At 45.4% G+C, this 11108-nt stretch overlaps 1 protein-coding gene across 1 annotated transcript in view; it reads left to right on the plus strand.

Annotated features, from left to right (window-relative positions):
* The first annotated feature begins 394 nt into the window (after positions 1 to 394).
* FFAR4 (free fatty acid receptor 4) overlaps positions 395 to 11108 on the plus strand; it is a 25973-nt gene continuing 15259 nt past the window's right edge. The window contains exons 1-3 of the mRNA XM_049790397.1: positions 395 to 573; positions 1514 to 1609; positions 7268 to 8090. Of these exons, the coding sequence (XP_049646354.1) occupies positions 395 to 573; positions 1514 to 1609; positions 7268 to 8090 (1098 nt within the window). The remainder of the gene's footprint in view (positions 574 to 1513; positions 1610 to 7267; positions 8091 to 11108) is intronic.

The raw sequence follows: 11108 nt of genomic DNA on the forward strand, positions 1-11108 counted from the left end.
GCCAAGACCTGGGCAGTAAGATATGGGGTAACTATCATGAGGCAGTCATGTGCATCTGGGAGAACTGAAGGACAGAGGGAAAATTAATGTGCCAGGAAGGCACTTAAAGCATATTACAAAACAGACTGTGCACCTTGACCCCCACTGTGTAAACCATGCCTACAGCCAGACTCAGATGCATGACCCTAACCACAGCACAGCCATACAATAAAAACCCACCAGGTCATCTCTGCAGGACAGGCTAGAGGTACAGTTACATTTCTTTTCTCAAAGTTATTTCTTGTGTTTTCCAAATCTTTTTGCTTTGTCATAAAAAACACGGAATTAATGAAGCCAAAAAAAATTTTTTTTTTATGCAAGACGAAGCCTGCAACACCCTGCAAGACCTTGGGCAATGGTCTCCTGGGAACTTGAAGACTCTCTGCGAAGTCAAACTTGGATTGCTGAAGGTGCTTTGGTGCTCATGCTTGCGTCATTCCCTGCCTGTCTTCACAGATTTTGGGCAGAGCTGATGCCTTCGTGTAGTACGTGCCTGCCCATGTGTGCTGATGGACCGCTGCCCTTACCAGGCCAGTCAGAGTGGCCCCTAACCGCCAGGAGAAAGCTGCCAGTTTATTAGAAATGAGCAATTTCTATAGTAGTATCCTTCTTGGCTTAAGATTGTGTATTTGAAGTCAAAATGGCATCAATTGGTTGTATATCTCCTTAAGAAAATAAAATAAAATTATCACTAAGCGTCTTATGAGTTGAGCCCCTGTATTTTTTGTTTGTTTTTGGTGGGTACTCTTGGAGATGTTCAAGGAATACTCTTGACTCTGCTCTGGAATCACTCTTGGTGATTCTGGAATCACTCTTTCTCAAGGGGACAGATGCAGTATTGAGTATTGAACCAGGGCTGGCAGTGTGCAAAGAGCCTTACCTACTGTACTATCTCTCCAGCCCCTTTAAGTCCCATCTTGGAGGTAATCTAGTTGTCATTAAAATAAGAACCACTTGATAATTGGGTGTTGTAACCCCACTTAACTTTCTTCTTCTTCTTCTTCTTCTTCTTCTTCTTCTTCTTCTTCTTCTTCTTCTTCTTCTTCTTCTTCTTCTTCTTCTTCTTCTTCTTTTCTTCTTCTTTTCTTCTTCTTTCTTTCTTTCTTTCTTTCTTTCTTCCTCCTCCTTCATCTTTTTCTCCTCTTCATCTCCTTCTTCCTCCTCCTTCTCTTTCTACTTCTCTTTCTCATTTTTATTTTTCTCTTCCTCCTCCTACTCTTCTTTATTCTTCTCCCCATGCACCTTGCTAATTTGCTTAATTCTTATTGTTCCTTCTCCCTCAAAGTTGCCTCTTAGAGGAGGTTGACTTTTCCTTGGATTATTGGTTCCTGAGCTTCCCTCATGGAAACAGAACCTCCTTAAGGCTCTCCATTCTGCACTTTCCTGGGAAACTAAGTTAAGGCATCAGTGCTCCTCCCTTGTCCAATTCAGGACTGCCTCACTGTGCAGTCCCTTCTTTTCTTCATTTCCTCAGGCATGAGCACCACAACAAAAAACTGGTGAAAACTCTGCTGGCAAGTGGCTGGCACAGTGGACACACTCTGGGTTCCTGCTGTGCTGGTGGTCCAGTGTAAGAGGTGATGGAGTTGCACCCAGAGGACTTCCAGTGGCCATGATGCCAGGGACCTTGCAGAGCTTATATCAGCACCTTGCCTATATCACATTGCCTGCATTACCACCTTTCTTAACCTTTCCTAACTGCCTGATCTTAGCAAGTGCTTTTTTCTAATTTTTATAAAGTACACCTGAGTGAGCTGTAGCCCGTCCTAGACCTGCCATGGGCCTCAAGGTTGTGAGTGATTTATGAGAAAGCTTAGTTTTGACATTTTCCAATTTCTTCTCAGATTTCTTTTGGTTGCTAGGATATAAGGGCAATGCTGGTGCACTAAGCACCCATCCTTCCCAAGGTTCGCCTGCCCTGCCTGACTCTCTCACACACACACACACATCCTTTTCCCAGTGCTAGGACCCTACTTGACTCTTGGTCTGCTTGGGAAGTCTTGAGCCTCATCCAAGAAGGAGGAGACTTACTCAGAACATGAAGTAGTCCCCTTCACCCTAATGATTGGCTGAGGTGGATATTCCACTGTGAAAGCTCACAGTTGGGCCTTGGGCACTAATAGGGACATAGACTCTTTATACAAGGATCAGTATCTTTTGCATTCTGTTCCAGAATAGGAGCTAATTTTTCCAGAGAGACATTCTACAAGGGAGCCATGTCTCAAATCCAATAAACAAAGATTGAAGATATTGCAGACAAACCATAATGACGATGCCAGAGAGAACAGAGGTGACAGCAAACAGTTGGTTGGGTAGATAGGTGATCATTGAGTCATGGGTAGGTGATGTATAGGCATTTAGTAGATTAAAAAGTAGGTAGCTAGGTGATAGGTAAACCAGTGATAAGGTCTTGTCATGGTCAGAGAGAAAACAGGCCAGCACACAGTTTTATGAAACTGTGGCTAATTTTTCCAGAAGACAAGAGAACCAGATGAGAATGGGGTGGGGATATAAGGGAAGAGGGGGTGTCCTCTCTTCTTGTTTGATGACAAATAGAAAATAATAGTCATCCCTTAGGGTGGCCTCCCCAGGATCTCAGAGATGATATTCTAGTTATTTACACTTGGAGGATCTATAGCTCCATTTTATCTAAGAATGGAAGAAGTGAAAGAGCATGATAATAATAGCAATTAATGACCCTGAACAATCAATACAACTTAGTGACAGCTTAGTCAGTACTCCCTATATGCTCCCCTCCCAGGAAGAATGCCCCAGGCCAGTCTACCCTGTTGACAGACATCCAGTCTTATAGACCAAGGGGGTTCACAGTCCTACTATCCTAGGACTAAGCACTAAACTGAGCTTCACCAAGAGATGTGGTTAAAGTGAACCCCCTACAAGGAAAAATGAAATATATGGCATCTGCATTGAGGGGTCACTCCACAGTGGAGGGGCAGAAAGAGGTAATGTCTGGTTGGAAGGGAGAGGGCATAGCCAGCCAGGCAGCTTTCCCCAGCACTATGGGAGTGGGAGCTGGAGTTCTGTGGGGCAAGGCTGTCCTAAGAATTGTAAGGCCGGGAGCAGCTCTAACATCTGCCTTATCCTCTAGATATCCATAACAGTCTTTCAGCTGTGACAATCAAAATCTTCTCCTGGATTCCAATAGCTAGCTCAAAGGTTAAGGTACTGGAGGCTATAGTTAAGACCCTGGTTTGAATCCCAGCACTGCATATGGTATCCTGACTACCACTAGATGTGGCCCCTGAACAACAACAAAATATTTCCCAGTTAAGAGCAAGGACTGTGAACTTGGTGTAGATTCAAGCTTCACAGTGATAATACTGAGACAAACTCAAGGAATAAACAGACATGGGGCTGAAAGCAGCACCTGTATGACACAGTCTCCAAAGAAAGGCAATGTGGGCCCAGAAGAGGGTTTAAATTTGATCCCAATAACCTGAGATTGACTCTGTGAATGGGTACAGTTGATCAACCGTTGAGTCCATTTCCAGCCTCAGCACAGGGCCTGATGTATAAATCTATCCTCTGGCTACTGTCCTGATAAGAGATCTCTGCAGAAGTGTTCCATCTAAGTACCTCAAACCCTACAGAGCTGAAGTTTGGACTATTCTTAGAATCATTCTGTAAGGAAAGATCTAAGCACTGAAACTATCACGAGCTGCTCAGGTTGCAAGGTGAGTGTACAACCAGAATTTTAATTTTTCCAAGCCCATATGTTCAACTGTGGTGCCCATAAGTACCTCGGGAGCACTCAAGGGAACTTTGCTGCTCCTAAGGAGAAAAGAGCTTGAGGGCCTTATGCCTTAGCTCTTTATGCAATCCCCCACTTCTGTAGGAAACCTATATATAGCATTTGGTCTTTTCAATGGTGGTTTTTCAGAGGTTAGTGGGATCAAATGAAGTAGAACTTGAAAAAGTCACAAGAATGAGACTCAAGAAATGATGGTGGTTATCCCCAATTCTCAGTCTCATGAAGCTCACTGGGTGCACAAACAAGGAAGCCCTGTGTGTTTTTTAGGATAGAACACAAATTTTGTCTTTTTCTCATTGGTTGCTTTTGCAGAGAGTCTGTGGGTTAAGACATCAAATAATAAAAGGTTCTGGTTGGTACTGGAGTCTCTTCAGATCCGCAGACACAGCCACTGCTGATAATGGATCAACATGCATACATTCTCTTTGCCTCATCTTTAATTTTCTTTCTCACATCCAATGTACAGCTCTCCTTTCCCTCTTCCAAGAATGAATATACCCTGACCCTGATCAGGCATCTGATCTCCCTCTGGCATGTTCTCAGGTCAGAGGTCATATAATCCATCTGTCCCTATGACAATGAGCAGCATGAAGTACCTCCCTACCTTTTAGCATCTGAGCTCTTAATGAAGCCCCAGAGATAATGGCTGGGGGGAAAGAACAAAGAGCTGAATCCAGTGTGCAGTAGGCCTGGCTTCCATCCCCCTTTTGTATGCTCTTCTAAGTACTGCTGGGAGTTTCAAACTGGAGAAATTCTGAGTACCACTCGATGTGACCCTCAAGCCCCCAAACACAAAAGTGAAAACCAAAATCAAACCCAAATGGAGATTTACAACGAAATGGGCAACTGTGGCAAAAAAAGATGGAGAAAAGTGTGGGTAAGGGGAGGATGACAGGTCAAGGGAGTTGTCACTGGGTCTAAGCCATGGCTCCCTGGTCTCCTCTGACCACCTCACTCTGCATACCAGAGAGCTAGCAGTGCATTGTGGGGAAAAAAGTGGGCCTGGCTGTCATTGCTGACCAATGGACACCAGACAAGTCTCACTTTCCTCACCTAGAGACTGGATTGGCCACCCTATCACAAGGTGAGTACCTGAGGCAATCCACATCCTAAAGCTTTGGAATTCTAAACAGTAAAACTATTTGAGAGTTTTCAGGGGAATCCCACTATTTTTGACATGAAAACTTTTATTTAGTAATTATTATTTTAAAATTTAGTTTTTGGTAAGGGCAGGCTAGGAGACATGAGGAAAATTGGGGACATTGGTGGGAGGAAGTCGACATTGATAAAGGGATGGGTGCTTGAACATTGCACAACTAAAACTTAATCATGAACAACTTTGTAAGTCCATATCTGCTGATGTTTCAATAATTTTTTTAAAAAAACATTTTTTTGCTCATTTTTAATGTGTTTCAGGGTCTTGTTCAATAGTATAGCAGGTAGGCCATTTGTTTTGAGCACTGCTGATCAGGGTTTAACCGGTGGCATCCCATATAATCCCTTCAGCATCACCAGGAGAGATTCTTGAGCATCACTTGGATGTGATCCAAACCCAAAAATAATATAACCATAATAATAATAAAGTTTTAGGCATACAACACACCATACCAACATCAGAGTATCAATATTTCTTAGCCAATGTCGAAAATCTTTTGCTTCCCTTCTCACACCAAATTTCAAGATCAATGGTTATTGCCAATTGCTATTTTCTTACTTTCTTATTTTCTTTATATTCCACTTATAAGAAATGCCAATTTAAAAAAAAAGAGAGATGTCAATTTGTATTTGTACCTCTTTCTCTCTGTCTTCACCTAGCATAGTGTCTAGAGGTAGTAACTAGTAACTAGTTCCATCCATGTTGCAGCAAACCCATTATTTCATTAAACTTTTAATATCATATATTCACTATATGTGTGTATATATATCAATTTCTTTATTCTCTCATCTGTTCTTAGGAACATGATTAATTCTATATTGTGGCTATTATGAATAGTTCTGCAATAAAGAGAAGAGTGCAAACGTCTTTTACTCTAACAATGTATTTTGAAAAGCTTTGTTTACAAGCATGTATATAATTGTGTTTTAGGGGTGCAATATTACCAAATTAAACCCAATACCTTCTATCACAATCCTAAGACCCTTCTCTTTCACTCCTCCAACCACTTTTGGTAAGTTCAATTCTGTTCTCTGAGTATATTTGTTTTCACTAGATATTGTCTATGTCTATTGTTTTGCTTAGTTTTTCTCTTTTTCTTCCTTCCTTCAGCCCTTCCTTCCTTCCTTCCTCCTCCCTCTTTCTTTCTTCATTCCTTCCTCCTCCCTTTCTTTCTTTCTTTCTTTCTTTCTTTCTTTCTTTCTTTCTTTCTTTCTTTCTTTCTTTCTTTTCTTTCTTTCTTTCTTTCTTTCTTTCTTTCTTTCTTTCTTTCTTTCTTTCTTTCTTTCTTTCTTTCTTTCTTTCTTTCTTTCTTTCTTTCTTTCTTTCTTTCTTCCTCTCTTCCTTCTTTCCTTCCTTCCTTCCTTCCTCTCTTCCTTCTTTCCTTCCTTCCTTCCTTCCTCCCTCCTTCCTTCCTTCCTTCCTTCCTTCCTTCCTTCCTTCCTTCCTTCCTTCCTTCCTTCCTTCCTTCCTTCCTTCCTTCCTTCCTTCCTTCCTTCCTTCCTTCCTTCCTTTCTGTTTTTGGGCCACACCCGTTGACGCTCAGGGATAGCTCCTAGCTTGGGGGACCACATGGGATGCTGAGTGATCGAACCGCAGCCCATCCTAGGCTAGTTAGAGCAAAGTAGATAGCTTACCGCTTGTGCTACCGCTCTGGCCCCCTCTTTGCCCTTTGTTTGACTTGTTTTATTTCACATGAGACTATCCAACTTCTTTATCACACTAATCTGCCATTGGGTTAAAAATGTATATTGTTGCTGAGAATGCAAAACATATGTGGCATAATTGCAGTAATAACAATCTGATGCCTTCATGAATTATTACTGTGTGACTAGTTTATTAGTGTTTTTATGAGCTCATCCAATGAGGCAGTATTCTCATTGGATAGATTAAATAGAAAAAAATGAAAGAATACCGGTCACAGAGAGAGATGAAATAATCCACTCCAAGTAGAATGTTATTTAACAGTGTTCAGATACTCATCCCCAAATTTCTGTGTCCATGTCAAGATGCTTTCGAATTCTGACCCGGGAACTTCTTTATAATATAGAACAGACCAAGATGATCTTCAACGTGCAAGTTTGATACACCTAAATCAATTTTAGCTACACCGGTAGGACCCAAAGGCTTTTTTTTTTTTTTTTTTCCTTTTTTACAGACTGGGTACTATTGAAATACTAGCAAGTCTTGCCTGCAAATCCTGGGAAGTAGGGCAGTGGTTGATTCTCTAGGTGGGGTTTACCTGCCAAGGGAGGGGGGTGGGTTGAGCTTCTTCCTTGGTTCCCGCCTCCCCTCCCGCCTAGCCTGGGTATTTCCAGCTGCTGTCGCCAAGCACTTACTTCCTCGTTCCCGCGCGCCCTGGACTCAGCTCACCGCGCCAAGAGCCCAGAGCCCAGACGGAGCCCAAGAGCCGGGGCTGCTCTGGCGGCGACCGACAGGGGGTCACAGGGGAGATGTCGCAAGCGCTTCCCTCCCTCTTTCTCCGCCTTGGATCTCAGTCAACTCCCCGCCGGGTGCGCTCGCAGAGGGCCGCGGGCCTCCGGGGCGCTGGGCATGTTCCTTGAGAGCGCACAGCAGGCAGCGGGCCCCGGGTCCCCGCACAGCCCGGAGCGGGACGACAACCGCACCCGCTTCCCCTTCTTCTCCGACGTCAAGGGCGACCACCGGCTGGCGCTGAGCGCCCTGGAGACGGTGGTGCTGGCGCTCATCTTCGCGGTGTCCGTGCTGGGCAACCTGTGCGCCCTGGTGCTGGTGGCGCGCCGACGGCGCCGGGGCACCACGGCCTGCCTGGTGCTCAACCTCTTCTGCGCCGACCTGCTCTTCGCCAGCGCCATCCCGCCCGTGCTGGTGGTGCGCTGGACCGAGGCCTGGCTGCTGGGGCCGGTGGCCTGCCACCTGCTCTTCTACGTGATGAGCCTGAGCGGCAGCGTCACCATCCTCACGCTGGCGGCCGTCAGCTTGGAGCGCATGGTGTGCATCGTGCGCCTGCAGCGGGGCGCGCGGGGGACCGGCCGGCGGGTGCGCACCGCGCTGCTCGCGCTCATCTGGGGCTACTCGGCGGTGGCCGCGCTGCCGCTCTGCGTCTTCTTCCATGTGGTGCAGCAGCGGCTCCCCGGAGCCGACCAGGTACGTTCTGGGGTGTTCTGGGGGGTGAAAGGGCGCGGGTTGTGAGACCCCGATTAAGGGTGATGGTTCTGGTTCTGAGAGGTTTGGGGGATGGAAAGGGGCGCGTGTTCTGAGAACCCCCCCCCCCCGACGTGAACGCTGGATTAAGGAGGATGATTCCAAAATTCACCGAGCACCTTGGTTGCCCAAACTTGATGCCCAGCGCGCTCTTCAGTTCCCACACCACCCTGCCACTTCGATCCCTCGACTTAAGACAAAATAATAAGAGGAAAATAATGTTACTTACGTCGAGTCCTTCTCCTCTCTCCCAACCCCAATACCTGGAAAGAGCAGTGACTAGAGCCAGGTGGCTGACATAACTGGGAGACACTTAGATGGAAAGTCAGGGGTAGAGAATGTCTAATCTCTCGTTATCTTCAATTCTTATTCTCTCTAAGTGCAGCTAATCTTATTATCACCCTCTTCCTGTCTGTCTGTCTGTCTGTCTGTCTGTCTGTCTGTCTGTCTGTCTGTCTCTCTCTCTCTCTCTCACACACACACACACACACACACACACACACACACACACACACACACACACACACTTTACAGATAAGAGAGTGAGGCTTTATCCAGAATTGCGTGATCTCTCAAACACTCAGAAAGGAGCTGAGATTTTGCTTACAAAGGCCAGAAAGGACAGTGAAATTATTGTAGGTCCTACAGTCCTAACAAAGCTCTAGCAAACTTTGAACTTCACCTTCGGTAGCCCCAGGTTGTTTAATATTTTTAAATAATATCTTTATTTAAACACCGTGATTCTAAACATGATCGTAGTTGGGTTTCAGTCATAAAAAGAACACCCCCCCCCCTTCACCAGTGCAACCTTCCCATCACCAATGCCCCCATCTCCCTCCCCCCCCTCCCCGCCTGTATTCTAGACAGGCTTTCTACTTCCCTCACTGACATTGTTATGAGAGTTCTCAGAGTAGTAGAGTAGTTATTTCTCTAAATGCACTCACCACTTTTGTGGTGAGCTTCATTACTTGAGTCGGTTCTTCCCGCTCTCATCTCAGCCCCAGGTTTTTTTTTTTTAATCTGCTAGCAGAGGCGCTCAGAGTAGCGCACGCGTGTGTGTGTGTGTGTGTGTGTGTGTGTGTGTGTGTGTGTGTGTGTGTGTGTCTTACCTCCATGGTGTGACTTCAGAGGGTCCATGGTGTCCAAATTGTTTTGCAGCATGCAGGAATTGTCCCTAAAAATTTATTCTGGGCAGCATACCTGCACTGCCTTTACAATTACTGGGTAAGGTTCACTATCTGAAAAGGGTTCATTGGACAATTTTGAGGATATTGTCAGGAGCCCATTGGGCTCCTGGATCACAGGTGCAGATCTGGGGTTGCTACTACACTGCTGCCCACCCCAGGGAGCCTTGCCTGGGGAGGGGTTGGTGTGGGGGACTCCTGCTAGCTCGTCTGGTGTCCAGCAGATGAGTGAGGCTGTCCAGTGTGTGTGTGTGTGTGTGTGTGTGTGTGTGTGTGTGTGTGTGTGTGTGTGTGTAGGGGAGAGATTGGGGGAGGGGAAAGAAAGAGGAAAAGGACCCTGGTTGGCCCACAGCAGGAAAGTGGAAATCCTTGGTTGGGGTTCAGCCTTGAAACATTGAGAGCCTGGTTCTCTTCAGAGTGACTGGTTTCTATTGTCGGGCTAGGAGGGAATATGGGGTGCCTCGGGAAAACCAGCACAAGTCACAGTGCCCAAAAGAGGCCAGCATGAGAGTGAGAAGGATGTCAGAGAGAAGGAGATGCCCCCTGTCCTTGGAGAGGTCACCTATACCTGGAAGTCCCCTGGGTGTGCTCTCCAGAACGTGGGCTTTCTAGCTCTATGTTCTGCTCTCCCCTACCATATGGACTCTAAGGGGTTTGAAATGAGAGACATATCTAATCCATGCCCAAGAGAACCAGCTAGCCCAGACCACATCCTGGATCCCCTTAAGTTTCATTGGCCTCTTAGAGTTCAAGATTTTGATATCCATAGTCGGATATTCATTTCCCTGAACAGAAACAACAGTCCTTTTGTTCATAAGGGCTGTAGGTGGATGTCTGGCAGTCTCAGTGACCAAATACCCCCTAAATTTCACTCAAGAAGAGTTGCATGATAATTATATTAAAAAGTACTGGATAGGGGGGGAAGGAAAAAAGTTGGAAAAATTTTAATTAGCAGTGTAGACTATGAAGTCCAACCTTCTGAGTTTGAGTCTTCTCTGTCACATAAGTGTGTTGCCCCAGGTCCCCATACCTCACTTTCCTTATCTGAAAAATGGGTATGTTAACAGAATTCACCTTCCAGGACTGCCAGGGGCTTGTGCTTTTTTTGGTAAGTGGATCAACACCTGGCACACACACACAGTTCATCTCCCCAGCATCAGTAGCTATTATTAGCTCCTTATCTTTGGTGGCAAACATTCTAAATATTCTTCAAACAGTGTGAGTTTCTGGTCACTGTGAAATATCAGGCTCTTTTTTTGAGAGGATTGTTACAGCCTAGCAACAGGGACCTGTCAGCCAGGTAAGCTTGGTGTGTTTTAGTGCAATTCCTGCCTATGTATACCGTGGCCCAGGCTGGTCCATGACCCTCTTTGGCAGTTGCTTCAGCCCACTTGACCAGAATGTTCTGCCTCCTCTTCCACAAACATTTACAAAGCATCTGTCCCTTCTTTCCTGTCCCTGCCATTTATCATATGACCAAAGCACCATCCTTCTTAACAAGGTTTTTATTGAGGGCCCCAGACTCATTCTTCACCTGAGGCCTAGACTTTTCATTTCCTTATGAGGGTTTCACTTGGTTCCACTGTCTATTTCTTCTCTCTAAACACCAGCCCTTAATGGTGCTCCATCTGTGCTGATGTGTACCACATGCTGATTGGCTGAGGAAACAAATGCAGCTTTTATACCATAATTAATAGTAAGGAATATACTTAAGATATCTTTCATGGCCAGCTCCATAGACTTACTCTCTTCTCAAAAGAGATATATAATCTGCTAT

The sequence above is a fragment of the Suncus etruscus genome, chromosome 17 (genome assembly GCF_024139225.1).
Source record: "Suncus etruscus isolate mSunEtr1 chromosome 17, mSunEtr1.pri.cur, whole genome shotgun sequence".
In the NCBI taxonomy this organism is placed as follows: domain Eukaryota; kingdom Metazoa; phylum Chordata; class Mammalia; order Eulipotyphla; family Soricidae; genus Suncus; species Suncus etruscus.